The sequence below is a fragment of the Malaclemys terrapin genome, chromosome 21 (genome assembly GCF_027887155.1).
Source record: "Malaclemys terrapin pileata isolate rMalTer1 chromosome 21, rMalTer1.hap1, whole genome shotgun sequence".
NCBI classification, from domain to species: Eukaryota; Metazoa; Chordata; order Testudines; family Emydidae; genus Malaclemys; species Malaclemys terrapin.
Genome location: NC_071525.1, coordinates 7050666 through 7067184, shown reverse-complemented (window position 1 = coordinate 7067184; position 16519 = coordinate 7050666). Strand labels below are relative to the sequence as shown.

General features: G+C 47.7%; 1 protein-coding gene across 1 annotated transcript; it reads left to right on the top strand.

Moving 5' to 3' along the window:
• Nucleotides 1-9834: 9834 nt before the first annotated feature.
• Nucleotides 9835-16059, top strand: MCL1 (MCL1 apoptosis regulator, BCL2 family member). The gene is made up of 3 exons (XM_054010388.1): nt 9835-10478; nt 12473-12720; nt 13289-16059. The coding sequence occupies exons 1-3, from the start codon at nt 9863-9865 to the stop codon at nt 13403-13405; spliced, it is 981 nt and encodes a 326-aa protein (XP_053866363.1). The 5' UTR covers nt 9835-9862; the 3' UTR covers nt 13406-16059.
• The last annotated feature ends 460 nt before the right edge of the window (nt 16060-16519 follow it).

Here is a 16519-nt window from a genome sequence, read left to right as displayed (position 1 = left end):
TGCCTCAGAGTTGTAAAGCTACTTTCATGTCGTCCTCTATGACACAATGGTTTGAGTATTTTTACTTTTAGTTGTGTCTGGCCTGCTCTTTTTATCATCTTTCTGTAGTTTCCCACCTATCGACCGGCACTGTAATCAAGAGGATTACTCAACACCAGCTGACGTCATTAGTTTGATCACATGATGATTGACGTTACATTGTTGTATGCAGTGTAATTGCAACCCCGGCGTAGGGATCACCCTGCCTGTGTGACGAATTGGGCATTCTGTCTGGACCACTTCTGAATTTTGGACGATAGTATGAAATTGTATCATGAAATTACTGAATCATGGAAAGCCTCTATGCATGTAGATCCCTGGTGAGTTTGCAGAGTTGTGTCATAGAATCATAGAAGATCAGGGTTGGAAGGGACCTCAGGAGGTCATCTAGTCCAACCCCCTGCTCAGAGCAGGACCAATCCCCAGACAGATTTTTGCCCCAGATCCCTAAATGGCCCCCTCAAGGATTGAACTCATAATGCTGGGTTTAGCAGGCCAATGCTCAAACCACTGAGCTATCCCTCCCCCCCCAGGCCAGAAACAATGGTGAACAATCAGCACTCAAGGGCCTATTCAAAGTGAAACAACTTGGGATAACAGGCTTGCTCTATGGGGGAGACGCCAATTCCTGTTCCTCCCCGTGTCTGAAGGCGGGGTTGGGATGAATGGAAAATGACCAAAAGGCAGAACAAAAGAAGCAAGTGACCTTAGTAGGACTCCATAAAGGGGCTTGGTGGAACTCCAGAGGGAAACACCTTGCACCCGATTTGGATGAAGGAGGCTGTTGCAGGGGCAGGGTAGGCAATAGGGTGGAGGACCCTGCCTGCCTGAACATAAACTATCTCCCAAGGGAAGAGTGAGCTAGTGAGGGACTTTGAGTTTAGGATGCTTTTGGGGTTTGTATGATATGTGCTTTACATGATTAAATATAAAGAGCATAAATCTGATGGATTGAACAAAGTGTGTGTTGGGGGGACCAGAAGTTTTCACAGCTTTGAGATGGAGTTCTGGGAGAGAGGTGTGTGTGTGTGTGTGGTGGGGCGGGGGGTTCCAGATAGAAGGTCTGTGCCTTCAGAGTGTGCCCAGGGACTCTGAGATTGTGGTAGTGGCTGGAATTCCTCTCATAGCAATCCTAATGGGTGGCCAGGAAGAGGTGCTTGCTAGGATCTGAGACACCTGATACCCCCTAAGTGCCCTCACCACAGTACCCTTTGGCCTTACTTGACCCCCTGGGCTGACTAACCTTCCTCCAGGAAGCCTGCTTCCTCTGCTGTCTCTAGTGGGGTTGGTTGAAACACTTCCCACTCAGTGTTTTTTGTCAAAATACACGGTTCCATCAAAGCTGAGACATTTTGCAGAGACGTCTCTGTTTTGAAGACATTTTTGATGCAAAGATTCCTGAACTCTATGCTCACTGAGAGAGACCCAAATTGAAAACCTAATCTTTCAGAGCTAAAAACCAGACATTTGGACACAATCCCATCTAGTAAAAATATTTGGTTTTGGTCCATTGTGAAACGAAAATAAATATTGAAACCTCAAAAGTTTGTCGCACAATGGAATTGTTGTTCTCTGACTAGCTCTGGTCTCTCAGGCTAAATCACCCTCCCCACAGAGACAGATCAAGCCACCTCAGGTATGCCAGTTGGTTCAGACATAATTACATGAGAGACAGGAAGAGGAAAGAGAGAAGGAACATCAGGTAGCCGCAGAGCTCTGTGTGAACCAATCCATTCTCCTCCTGGTTTCTTTCTTAAATCTCACTCAACCCTGGGGGAAGCTAGAATTCACTCACTTAATGGCAGACAGGCCTTTTCTTTTCATTTGGATAGGACCAGATCATTCGGACTGGACTATTTATAGCCTTTGCTCATAGAATTAAGGAGCAACCTAGAGAGGTTATCCAAGTGGATCTCCAACTGTATAAGGACGTGTTATGAGTTTGCCAGTGTAGCGCCACCCTAGAGCCCAGGCAGCTTCTGCGGCCTGTTTGAGGAATATTGCTGCATCTGAAATGTATAGGGTGGCTACAGGAGCTCGAGTTACACCTTTACAAGGCCCTGTTCCTCACTAGAGCCTTCCAGGTTGGATGCCAGTTTTGGTAGGTGGTCTTGCAGGCATTTTTTAGGTAGGACACTGAATACTCACCTCCAAGCAATTAGCAGCTTGTTCGTCACCAAAAGTAGAATCCATTTGGACAACCACTCAAAGAAGAAAACAGTTACTTACCCTACAGCAGTGGTTTTTCAACCTTTTTTCATTTGCAGACCCCTAAAAATTTCAAATGGAGGTGTGGACCCCTTGGGGAATCTTAAATGTGTAGTCTATGCACCCCCAGGGGTTTGTGGACCACAAGTTGAAAACCACTGCCCTACAGTGACTATAATTCTTCTAGATGGATTCTATGACCTGCCTCCGTTCCCCTACTATGGCATCCTGCTCCTACCAGATTCTGTACTGGAGAAGGAACTGGGGGACAGTTGGGTTCTTTATGCCCTCAGGTGGGGGCACAAGGGGACACAAGGGACAGGTGCGGCCCCCACAGACACTGGATTCCTTTGGCCAGCAATCTGGAGCAGCTGGGGGATGTGCAAATCAAGAGTAGGATCTGTGTGGACAGCACATGTCCAAGAACCCCCATTACTGTAGGGTCAGTAACCGTTCTTCTTTCCTGCGATCTTGGGACTGTTGCCGCTTCGCTACTGGCAGCAATGGTAGACAGGGCTCTGGAGCCACCCACTCGTCCTGTGTTGTCTACCCCTGCTCAGGAAAGTGCTATCACAGACACAGCCTGTGTGTACATGGCTCACTTGCATTGGGTCATTCTAAAGCAAAGGCTTTTGACCAGGCAGTTGCCTCAAAGTCAAAAGTGGGGATTTGCCCCAATTACAGCCAGTGGACTAGCTGCAGCAGTGCAAACCTCTAATGTAGGCTGGCTGAGTCATGATTTCCTTTGATATTTATGTGTATTACAGCACTGTCTGAAGGCCCCGATCGAGATCAGGGCCCCACTTTGCAATAATTATACACATAGTGAGAGACCGTCCCTGCCCTGAAGAATCTAAAAGAGACAGAAAATAGAAGATCAAAGAGGGGGAAATGACTTGCCCAACCCCAAGCAGGCCTCTGGTAGAGTCAGAAATAGAATGCAACTCTTCGGAGTCCTGAGCCACTTTACTAGCCACAAGATGACAAACTGCCTCCTGGTATCAAGCAGGAATGAGTTGTATCACTGCGAATTGTGGCTGAAAACAGTTTTGTATGTCTACATCAGAGCTTTGCACGGCTGCAGTTACTCCAGTGGTTGGTCATTGATGGCTAAAATCCCCAGGTATCAAGGCTTAGCTTCCATTATCCGGCCTCTTCTGCTATCAAATAACACGTGGCATTGATAGAGCACTTTTCATTCATCCTGCTCCTACAGCATTGGACAAGACTCATCACAGACCCCTAAAATACACCAGCTGTTTAAGAGCATGCCTCAGCACCATCCGAGAGTTTAGGGCAGGAAGCGAAGAATACTGCATTCAACCAAAACAGCAGGGCACAGCTGTGCCACACAGCTGCCTCCAAGCAGCAAATCCTTACTGCTAATAATAAATACAGACCAGAAGTGAGCAGAGACAGGGACAAACTAAACAAGATGATCTGTCAATCCAGGGGATGCTGATTTGATGCTCTGCACCCCCCGTACTGGTTCTAGTCAGGGCTTTTGAAGGGCTCTCCCTCCAAACTGGTGGAGACGGAGGGGCGAAGGAAAGTTGGTAGCTTCCTATTGATTTTGCTCATTCACAGAAGTGCTGTCTTGAACCCTACTGTGCTCCCCCATTAGGCCATTCTTGCAAACTAAATGATTTGCGCCAAACAAAAAGGGCCTAATCTGACTGCTTAATCTACTTTGTTTGATTTCACCAGTTATTACCTCCCCCTTTGGTGAGTGAGAGATTTCCCCCTCCATTTGCAGAGGAATGTGAGCTATGTTAGATATAGATCTGAGACGTGCTGTTTTCTTCAGAAAACATCCGAAGAAGTGGGTTGTAGCCCACGAAAGCTTATGCTCTAATAAATTTGCTAGTCTCTAAGGTGCCACAAGTACTCCTGTTCTTTTTGAGGATACAGACTAACACGGCTGCTACCCTGAAACCTTCAGAACTCAGGCATCCTATCATATTCTCCAGGCTCAAAGCTGGAGCACAAAACCAATGCATGTTTATTGCACAGCAGCATTTTCCTAGCTTAAGTATTTTCCTAGCTTAATCTTAACATCTGCTTAAGGGGGAAGAACAAAGCGATTATTTCACTCATGTCAAATTGCACATGGCTGTCTAATTGGAAGCAGTGTGGTCTAGCGGTCAGAGAAGGCAAGGGACTGGGCATCAGGACGCCTGGGTTCTTGCTGATCTTTGTGCAAGTCACTTCCCCTCCCTGGGCTTGTTTTCCCATCCATAAAATGGAGACAATAATACATATTTACCCTTGTAAAGTACACTCGGACTATCAAATGAAAAGCAAATGAATGTATTATTATTAGTGACATTGTTTACAGCCCATTCCCTGGCCCCATGGCAGGCTTCTTCCAGCTGCAGGGTTCCCCTTTTCTCACTTCCCTGATGGCCCATGAATCCTCTTCACTTCAGACATCAACTTCACTTCCTTCAACCAGTTCCATTCCTGTGTTTAGTCTTCTGTTCCCTCTGGATTGTGCACACCTCCCAGAGCCTGTGTTCTGAGTCTCAGGACTGGCTTAGCTTGGGATTTACCACAATGACAGACGCTGGTGAAAAGAACAGGAGTACTTGTTGCACCTTAGAGACTAACAAATTTACTTGAGCATAAGTTTTCGTGGGCTAAAACCCACTTCATCGGATGCATGCAGTGGAAAATACAGTAGGAAGATATATATATATATACATACACACTCAGAGAACATGAAACAATGGGTGTTACCGTACACACTATAACGAGAGTGATCAGTTACGGTGAGCTATTACCAGCAGGAGAGAAAAAAACAAAAGCAAAAAAACCACTTTTTGTCGTGGTAATCAAAATGGCCCATTTCCAGCAGTTGAACGTCCATCAGGGCAAATCTCCTTGCCTAGATGCATTGGGGCATAACATAAGCTGTGACTTGTAGCAGTGCAGTTTACTGTGGGGTTTCGAGATGGGATGAACTACATCAGTGTCACTCGCAGCTTCCTTTGTCTACACCGGGGGTTTGCTTCAGTCCAGCTACACTGGATTTAACTTCACTTTCTGTTCCCATGTAAACATGTCCTGAGCGACTTGCCCAAGGTCAGAGCTCGCCCTGAACGCCGCACTAGTTTACACACATGGACCTCTCTCCTGCTTACTTGGTGCTTTTATAATGTCCCCAGCTTGGGGGATGTGTAAGGCCTTTTAGGAACTTCTCCCACTGACCTAGCAAAGGCCGCTCGTTGGGGGTGGTTTAATTTTGTTAACGGGAGAACTCTTTCCCATAGGCACAGCTGTGCCACAGCAAGGTCTCTGGTGTAGATGTAACCAAAGTAACAACTGTGGAGGTGTGAATGGCAACCTTCCCCACCCCTCTCATCTCAAGTGTGAAGTTCAAAGCCTACTTCAAAGCCTTGCTGAATGCTCACAACCATGCAAAGGGAGGGGGAGAAACAGTCATCTGGAGACTGGAGTAAATCCCCTCCCCACAGCTTGTTCTCATTTCACTTCCCCACCCCAGACCAGAAAGGCAGTGTGCACCCGAGGAGTTGGATTTCTCACCATTGCTGTGGTGAGGAGCTAGTATAGACAGGACTGCATATTATCTGTGTAACTCAAGGACAAGTAGGTCTCCATGATGTGGTGTTCATATCTGTGGGCTTCATTATGTGGTATACCCATGGGTGGCGGGTATAAAAGCCTTCCCTGGCGCAGCTGCCCCCCCCCCGACTGTGGTGGCCTCTCCCCCCCGCTGCTGCTGCCACCTGCTTCCACCTCCTGCCCCCCAGGTTCTCGCTGCTCCTCAGGGGTGGGGGAATGAGGAGGGACATTGAGAGCAATCAGAGGGCTCGGGGGTCTGGCGGGGGACTGAGGTGGCTTGGCCAAGCACTGGCTCAGAAGAGGATGGGGGGCACTGGCTCTGCCCAGCATGAGGGCGGGGGACAGCTCAGGCAGGAGGGAGTGGCTCAGCCCAGTGCTCCGCTGGGCAACTCAACTCGACCCGGCACTCGGGGGGCTGGGAGGAGTGGTGGCTAGGGTGGGCGAGCCGCGGCTTTTCTGGTCGTGGGGGGGGGGGGAGAGAGGGGGAAGGCTCAGGGCTACTCCTGTTAGCAGGCGGCAGGTTTCAGGGCCCCGGGCCCGGCATGCAAGGGTTGGGGCCTTGGGTGGAAGGGGCGGGGCTGGCAGGTTAGCCTCCTGCAAATTGGGGGTTCACCCGCCACCCATGGGTATATCCCACTGCCAAGTGACTGTAGCAGGCCAGGGAATAACATACGAGCATCAGAACAGCCACACTAGGTCAGGCCAATGGTCCATCCAGTTCAGTGGCCTTTCCTTGGACAGTGGCCAATGTCAGGGGCTTCGGAAAGAATGAACAGATGTGACAATCACCAAGTGATCTCCCCCTCACATCCCCATTGTTGTCATCCACTCCCAGTTTCTGGCAGTCAGAGGCTAGGGACACCCTGAACATCTTGGCTAATAGCCATTGATGGACCTATCCTCCAGGAACTTACCTTATTCTATTTTTAACCCAGTTGTAGTTTTGGCCTACAAAACTACATCCCGGGGTTGACTGTGTATTGTGTGAAGAAGTACTTCCTTTTCTTAGTTTTAAACCTGCTGCGTATTAATTCCATTGGGTGACCCCTGGAGCTTGTGTTATGTGAAGGAGTAAATAACACTTCCTTATTCACTTTCTCTACACCATTCATGATTTTATAGACCTCTATCATATCCCCGTCTTTTCCAAACTGAAAAGTCCCAGTCTTTTTAATCTCTCCTCATATGGAAGCTATTCCATACAATTAATCATTTTTGTTGCCCTTCTCTGTACCTTTTCCAAGTCTAATTTTTCTTTTTTGAGATGGGATGACCACAACGTCATTCAAGGTGTGGGCATACCATGGATTTATATAGTGGTATTATGATATTTTCTGTCTTATTATCTATCCTTTTCTAATGGTTCCTAACATTGTTAGCTGTTTCACTGCTGTTGCACATTGAATGGCTATTCTCAGAGAACTATCCACAGTGACTCCAAGATTTCTTTCTTGAGTGGTGAGAGCTAATTTAGATCCCATTATTTTGCATATATAGTTGGGTTATTTGCCAATGTGCATTATTTTGCATTTATCAACATTGAATTTCATCTGCCATTTTGTCACTCAGTCACACAGTTTTGTGAGATCCTTTGTAACTCTTCGCAGTCTGCTTTGGACTTAACTATCTTGAGTAATTTGTATCATCTTAAATTTTGCTACCTCTGTTTACCCCTTTTTCCAGATCATTTATGAACATGTTGAACAGTACTGGTCCCAATTCAGACCCCTGGTGGACACCACTAATTACCTCTTTCCATTCTAAAAACTGGCCATTTAATTCTACCCTCTGTTTTCTGTCTTTTAACCAGTTACTGATCCAGGAGAGGACCTTCCCTCTTATCCCATGTCTGCTTACTTTGCTTAAGAATCTTTAGTGAGGGACCTTGTCAAAGGCTTTCTGAAAATCCAGGTACAGTCCACTGGATCACCTTGTCCACATGTTTGTTGACTCCCTCCAAGAATTCTAATAGATTGATGAGGTATGATTTCTCTTTACAGAAGTCGTGTTGACTCTTCCCCAACAAATCATATTCATCTATGTGTTTGCTAATTCTGTTCTTTACTATAGTTTCCACCAATTTGCCTGGTACTGAAGTTGGGCTTACCGGCCTGAAATTGCCAGGATCGCCTCTGGAGACTTTTTTAAAAAGTAGTGTCATATTAGCTCTCCTCCAGTCCTTTGGTACAGAAGCTGATTTAAGTGATAGCTTGTATATCACACATAGAATCCAGGACAGGACAGTCCACACCAGTAGCGATGCACATTACTTAGATTGTCAGTTCTTTGGGTCAGTGATCACCTTTTTGTCCTGTGCACAGCACAGCACCTATTACAACAGGGTCCTGGTCTGTGGCTGGCGCTGCTAGTTGCTACTGCAAAAGAGGTAATTAATAATAATGATGGTTGCAATGGTGGAAATTGTTTGGGGAAATGTTCCAGTGTAGACAAGAGCAAGCAGTATAAGGTTCGCACAATAATCCTTCCCATGAAATTACAGAAACTGGAAAAGATGTATTTGGTCTGATCTAGCCATGCAAGAGCCGTGTTATTCCATACACCATCTTTTCTAGTGTTTTGTCTAGTGTAGCTATAACTCTCAAGCAATGATATTTCCAGCACACCGCTTGCGATGCTATTCCACCATCTCTTAGATCTAGCTCAATTTCACCACATCTCTCGTCGTAATTATACCGCTAAATAATTCATTCCCCCTACTTGTCATAGTCCACCTTGGCAATACTGCATCGTAAGCCCTTGCTTAGGGCGGTGGTTCTCAACTTTTTTGGGCTCACGACCCATTGGTAGACCTCGATGGCCTATTGTGACCTAGTAAATTGCTTTTGTGCAAAAAACATCTGGCTTACTGAATATTTCTTACCCACAATATACACATATTGACATCATAAGTTTGTAGTTGTGCTGCTTTAGTGACTGTAATGTAGACATATCCTCAGTGTGTTATCCCTGGTGTTTTCATCAGATTCCTAATCTGACACTTATATCCTGCATAGTTCCTTCATTTTCCATTGGCTACAATGCTTTCCTTCACTCCCTGTCCTGAACGTGGGTATGATGTTGCTGTGCACTGTTAAGCAGCTTGCAGGATTCATCTCAGATACGGTGACCAGACAGCAAATGTGAAAAATCAGGACGAGGGTGGGCGGTAATAGGCGCCTATATAAGAAAAAGCCCTGACTATTGGGACCGTCCCTATAAAATGGGGACATCTGGTCACCCTAGAATCTGCACTTCCCGGACGGATGGTTTAAAGCGAGGCCTCTACGCAGGACATTCGCCTCTCACCCTGTAACGCGGGCTTGTTTGGGACCAAACTTGCCCCGCTGTTGACCAGAACGCACCCGCTTGGTGCTGGGTTTGGCTCTAAATCCCGGTTTTTCCCTCCCGCCCCCACACGTGGGACATTTTATGATCTGGGTTTCTCCCACCCACCCCCCTTTTTGGGGGGGTTTCAGGATCGATCCATCTGCAGCAAGAACAATTGGAAATTCCATAATTGCCTCCCCCCCCCCCCCCCATCCCACCCCCGCTTCCCCTGTCCTGGGACAGCCTGGGGAAACCCACAGGCCTCCAGAAAGTAGCTCCCCCCCGCCCGCAGGAGGCGCAAAGCCAGCGAGCCTGGATTTTTCCATCGCTTTCTGGATCCTTCCCCCCTCCCCCTCCTGCTTTCTCCCCCCCCCCCCCCCGTGCTCCCCTGCGCGCCCCCGAGCTCCCCTGCGCGCCCCCGCCCCCGTGCTCCCCTGCGCGCCCCCGAGCTCCCCTGCGCGCCCCCGCCCCCGTGCTCCCCTGCGCGCCCCCGAGCTCCCCTGCGCGCCCCCGCCCCCGTGCTCCCCTGCGCGCCCCCCCACACTCATTCACTCACAGCCCCCCCCCCTTCCTCTAAGGCCCCGCCCTTCGCTGAGCCGCTCATTCATCACTTCCCCCCCAGCCCCGCCCCCATCCGGTCTCTATATAGGGACCAGCCCCCGCCCGCCTGCCTTGATTGTCCGGCCTGGCAGAAGACGGCGCCATGTTGGCGTTAAAGCGGAACGCGGTGATCGGCCTCAACCTGTACTGCGGGGGCGGCCCGACGCTGCCCCCGTCCCCGCCGGGCTCCCCGAGCGGCGCGGGGACCCCTCCCACCCCGGGCGCGCGGGACCCCGGCCCGCCGGCGGAGGGCGTCCGGCCGGCGACGCTGATTGGCGGAGCCTCTTGGGGTTCCAACGGCCCTTCTGAGGGGGCCCGGGCGCTGATTGGCTCCGCCGCCGCCGCCCCTGCGCTGGGGGCCGGGGGGCCCCGGCCGGGCCCGCTGTGGCGGCCGGAGGAGGAGCTGGACGGCTGCGACCCCGAGGCCGAGCGGATGGGCCCGGCGGCGGCCGCCGCCCACGCCGACGGCTCCTTGCCCAGCACCCCGCCCGCGGAGGACGACGACGAGGAGCGGGACGGGCTGTACCAGGACTCGCTGGAGCTCATCAGCCGCTACCTGCGGGAGGCGGCGGAGCTGGGCGCGCCCGGCGGCAAGCAGCTCCTCAAGCGGCTGCTGAGCGGGCCGCGGGGAGCGGGCCCCGCCGCCCTGGAGAAGGCGCTGGAGACGCTGCGGAGGGTCGGCGACGGCGTCATGGAGAAGCACCAGCTCGCCTTCCAAGGTGAGGGGACGGGGGCCGGGCCGGGCCACACCGCGGATGGGGGGGGGGGGGGGTCGCCTGCCAAGATGGCGGCCGCGGGGGGGGGGGGGGGGGGGGCTGCGCCTTCCCGGCCTCCTGCCCTTGCTTGCTCCGAGTTGCCCCCCCCCTCGGGAGCGCGGGGTCGGGTCGGAGGTGGGGACCCTGCTGGCGGCCCGTAGATCTGGAGTCACGCGGGCGGGGGGGGGGCTTTCCGCGGGATCGCGGGCGGGGGGGACCCCCTGGAGGGTTGCAGGCTCTTGGCTAAAGGCTCAGTGCCAGGTTGGCTCTGCCCTAGGACAGCGGCGAGATTTCCAGAGGGAAAGGAAATGCCCCGCCATTCCCCTTTTTATTGGCAGGGGGGCCCGCAAATGGGGGGAAAGTTGCCCCCTCCTGATCTAGGGCCTGGAGAGCGGGCCCTGGGAAGCAGGCTCGGGAGTGGGGCCGCAGGGCCCCTGGCCCCAGGGAGAGGGCATTCTTCACACACCCGTTGGGACAGCATAACCTTCGCCTCTTCAAAAACGAAACTAAACGTTGTTTATCGAGAGGGTGGGGAAAACCCGTTAACTTCTGCAAATCTAGATGGTCCCATATTCACCATAGCCGGGTGCAAGAAGGGAGTAAACATGCAAATATATTGTTAATCTTGTCCAAAGGTTAGCCAGTTATGGATTAGACCGCTTCATTTTCTAGGCTGCAGTAAAACAGAAGTGCTAGCAAGTGTTTATTCTGACTTTTATCTCTGTTGCGCTATTTTAGCATTTTTACACCAGCTTCACCCTTTAATGCTGCACAGTAGTCTTAAAATAGCTACAGAAACTTGAATCCTAAAGTCCATGTCCATAGGTGGGTGTCCTGAATCTTCTTGACTTGTAATATTCCAATCTGCAGTTTCTATTAACCTCTGAAGGTCACATTTTCTTCAGTTCTCTTCTAGTGTCTCAAACTTGATTGAGTAATAGCAAAAGAGAATTTCAGTACTACACTAAGCCCTGGGTTTCAGGTTTGAAATACCAAACTTTGAAAACTTTTTCATGAAATTTGTGTCAATGTTACAGTGGTTACCATAACATGAAGTCCCAAAACTCCTACTTTGAGCAGTACTGTAACTTTTTTCTTTTTTGAAGAGAAACCTCAAATAACTCTTCTAAAATTTAATGAGTCTGAAGTATTTGAGATACCGTAGACTTTCCACAGGGTTATATTTTACTTAGATCAAAGAAGATAAGGACTTTCAATGGGTTTAGTTCTTTGGGGAATGGAATTCATTAGCCTTTACAGTTGGCATTAAGCCACCTGAATAAATTACCTCTTTCATGAGTTTGAGTATATTGCTGGGATAAACAGTATTTTTGGATAACTAATCTTAACGCTTGGTGCTGAATAGGGAAGAAATATTGGAGGAGACTCCTGTAAATGTTAACTATAACAAGAAAGTAGTTTCTGATGTATGTTAATTCATCAAGAGGGCCATGGGGTCAGAATGGTTGGGCTTCCTTTTAATAAGGAGTGACCGTTTCATAATTGTTTTAACTCACCTAGCCTGTTCAAGGAGTGTCCAAAAGACAGGCTGAAAAGAAACTGGTTTTGTTGTTCTTGGGTGTTCTGTCCTTCTATATACAGTGAGGAGGAGGTACTGTGATTTGGCTAATACAGAGGTTTTCCCCAAAGCTTAAGTGTGCAGTGTCACAGCACTTTGATTTTAGGTTCCTGTCTGAAAAAGGATTTAACCAACTAAAATAGCTCATGCTAATATAATTGTGTACTAAAGCTTCCAAACTTAATGCCTGCGTGCCTGGAGATAATGGCTTTCCCATCTTCCTCTATTCCACTTGGGGGGAAGGATATGCAGTACTTGTCTAGCCTTTAAGGAAGATATTTTTGTTGGTGTTTATACTACCTATTGTATAGTGTTTGCAGTCACTTAGTGAGTTACTTTCGTAGTCTCAGTGTGTTTTTCTGCTAATCTTTTACTTCAGGGATGCTTCGGAAGCTAGACATCAAGAATGAGGAGGATCTGAAGTCAGTGACTGCTGTTGCAACCCATGTTTTCAGTGATGGAGTAACAAACTGGGGTAGAATTGTGACACTCATCTCTTTTGGTGCCTTTGTTGCAAAACACCTGAAGAGCATAAACCAGGAGAATTGCATCAACACACTAGCAGGGATCATCACAGATGTGCTTGTCACAGGCAAACGAGATTGGCTAGTTAACCAAAGAGGCTGGGTAAGTGCGAGATTGCAGGGACTGAATGTGGTTAATGAAGTTGTCCATCGGTCTAGTAATATTTACCTCTCTGGCTGACACTTGACACCTTGTACATGCCTAAGGTATACAGGGTGATTTACCAGTCCAGTTAAAACTACTGGTTGGAGCAGTGCAAGCAGATTATGAATCACTTAATTGGTGTAATAAAGACATATGGTGCTTTATGATGTTACTCTGCACTTAGAGCACTTTCATCCATATATCTGTCCAAATTAAAGATAGGAAACGAAGGTGCAAAGGTGAATTGACTTGTTCTGTCATGCCATGAGGATGTGCCGCAAGTAGATCCAAATTCCACACTCAACCCACTAGACAGGTTCCCTTAATCGGGTAGAATGTACTGAATTGCTTCTGTATTTGGTACAAGTTTGTCATAGTGATTAGTCCCTAGTTGGTGGTGTGCAGGGATGCTACTGTTATGAGAACTTCACAAAGGCAAACTGCATTGAGAGCCCCTCTTCTCTCCCTCCCCCCCCCCCCCCCCCAAATGGCTGTTAGACATTAATAATTAACTTCTTTTTTGCAGGAGGGATTTGTTGAATTCTTCCGTGTAGAGGATCTAGAAGGTAGCATCAGGAATGTTCTGGTGGCTTTTGCAGGCTTTGCTGGACTGGGAGCAAGCTTGGCCTACATGATGCGATGAGCCATGGAGTGATATAAATGACCTAAATGCCAGGTGCACTAGCTCTCCTTTGCATCTGGAGTTAGTGAACTGCACACTTCCTGCTGTGAAAGAATACCTAGTACCCTGTACTTCACAGGAACATAGAGAATAACATCTGGGAATCTCCTTGAGTGACTTCCCCCCCAGAAAGGGATAGCGTGGTGCAGTCTGACTGAGAGTACCAACAAGAGGATTTTTTTGCTAACGAGAACAGAAAATGAAGCAAGTAATACTACTTCCTTGAAGAGCTCTGTGAAAGGATGCTAAGAGTACTGTTTTCAAGTGCAGTCTTGTCACTAAGGGGAACAGCTCCTATTCTGCAAGTCAACAAAAGCACCAGCGGCTCTTACTCCGGACTACCTAGAGGCTTTTATTAGTTTTGGTATGGTGGCTGTATGTGGAATGAGTTTCATTTCCTTAGCTCTGAATTGTGATCATAGCTCACTGGAAATGTGGACTAGGGTCCTGTGGACCCACTGAATCTCTTAAGTTTGTGGCTTGTGTCTTGAGTTAGAAGTGCAAAAAGGTTTATTCTGGCTATAACCAGATATACCAGCTATGAGTGGGACTTTTGCTGAAATATGCCTACATTCCATCAGCAGTAAAAAGGGGTACAGTCCTCTTGAAAGCTGAGAAGCCTGACCTTACTGTAGCTAGTCAACTGTAACAGGCTACCAGTAGAGCTCCTTGGGCCATTATTTGCCCCCTCTGTTATGACTCCCAAAGAACACATGCAGCTATAAAGAGAGGGAGTGCAGTTGTAAGTATGTAAAAACTTCCCAGGGGGTGGGGAGGCTGTACAGAGAACTTTGTAAATGTCTATAAAACTGTAAAATATGTACATTTTTACAGAGATGATCTCTTGAGAAAGATGGCTTGAGTGAGTCCAGATCACTTTATTGAAATACTATACTTCAGCCCATTGCACACAGCATTTTATTTTTTGCTTCTCTTTTACCTGATTTCCACAAAGTGTCTCTTCCTCATGTACTCTAGTAAAACTGCTAGGCTTCTCTGGCAAAGATCAGCTATGTGACTGGTCCCTAGGACGTGCTGGGAACAGCACAAGTTTTTTTTATTATTTTGTTTTAATCTTTGGGTTATTCCTGACTCTTTAATGGATGGGTGAGTGTTCTGGAAGCCACTGTTGGCTATTTCCTAGTCACGTTTTATTTTGACCTATTTTTTAGTCTTGATTCAAAACTAAGCTAATTTTGAATGTAAGCATTTTCTCAAACTAAATAAAACTGCTACATTGGATTGAATCTACAGTTAGCACCGTGAATCCATTAATTTGACATACTCAATTCAATCCGTCAGTAGCTAGTTCTAAGCATTCACTCTGGACAGGCTTGCAGGGAGTAATCTGGTATTAATTTTTTTTTTGAACTATGAGCCAGTTGATTCCCTCTCTGTATGCACAATAGTTTCACATTAAATTTTTTGGTTTTCAGCAAAATTAAGTATATTAGTCTTCACTGTATTAAAATCTTGTTCAGACTGAATTGGGGTTGAAGTGGAAGCTAATGTAAAACAAAGCCTAGACTTTAAACATGGTGCTAGTGTCAGGCTTGCTTGTTTACATAATAAATGAGCATCCTACTCTTGTCAATAAAGTGGTTTTTGTTCACTTCTGCACAATTAAAGCTTGCTGCGAACTTCTAGGCAGAGGAAAAAGGCAGTCGCACCCCATAACAGTATTTTGTGGCCAAGTGTATACTATGACTGTAGTGAACTTCTTTCTCCCTAATGTGCATGTAATTTCCAGCCTACGGCTACAGTGGTAGCAGAAGTCTTCAGTTATAGCATGAATGAATATACTGTACATGCCCAAAGTGTTCTATGGGCCTGGGGTAGCTCGTAGGTAGCTCCAAGCCTGGGCAAGGGCTATTACCACAGTACTAGTTCTACTTGCAGCCAGCTGTTGCATCAAGTCACACAGATGACAAAGCATTATAGCTTTTCTAGTCCTCCCTGTAAGCAGCTGCTCTAGCTGTCTTAGCAATAGTTTCCAACTGTGAATGAGGAGGTGTCAAGACAAATCCCTAACATCCTCTCCTTAGTACAGAAGTTGTGAGAACCCTTGCTCCATGATCATGTTGACCCAGAATTGTGTGTTAGTAAGGAAACACTCACATTCATCTCCACCACTTTAAATCTCAACGAGTTCAGCAGATCACAACTATCTTTAAAAGGAGAAGGGGGGAATCTTTCTTCACTGAGCAGCTCAATTTACCTCTTTAACAGTCGCATACAAGAGTTCAGCTAAACATCACACAGGGCTACATAAAAAGTGCTAACAGCTGCACTCAGAGGCTCAACCACAAAGGGAGAGGCTAATTCAACAGTTGCAGTAACATTTCGCGAATAGCCTTTAATCTTAGAGTTTTTGTTTAAGCTTGGATTGGGTTAGTCTCTTTAGCCCTGCCCTGACATTCAGCAGGGTCCAGACAATGTGTACAACTGAAATACTTGTTCCTTTTCTTCCCCCTCTGCCCACCCCCCAGTAGTGCAACAGCCTTCACCAAACGGGCGTAGCTTTTCAAGGGTGTATTAGATTCCAACTATTCTGCAATTATGCCTACCTGCTTTTCTGTAGACTGTTCCCTCCTAAAATAAATCATGCAAATATATTAAGTATATCTGTATTTAAACCACACATGCTTTTTATAACCTAGTAAGCATTTACTATTAATTACAGCCACTGTGTAAACTAACAGTGTAGTTCTAGCTGTACATATAGCCTACTTTCTTGCTGAAGGCAAGAAAACATCAATTGGTATTCAAGTATTGTTCCTGCCTGAAGCAGATACCCAGGATTGACTGTCCCCTACAAGCTTCTTTCAAAACAAGTACCTCTCCGTGGCAGCTTCTCTCCTCCATGGGGGGATTGCAACATGAGGGCAACTGGCCTGATGCATCTTGCTGCAGAAGCAATTCGTTCAGTCATGCGGACGTGTTACCTTACCAAAGGTTCCTCTCGATAATGGGATATGTGCTAGAGCTGCCACCTTTTGACCTACCCAGAGTCAAGCTGAGGGTGGTAGGTAGGACTGCTTTTAAGGGTATCGTGATAGCGGGCGGGGGGGTTCT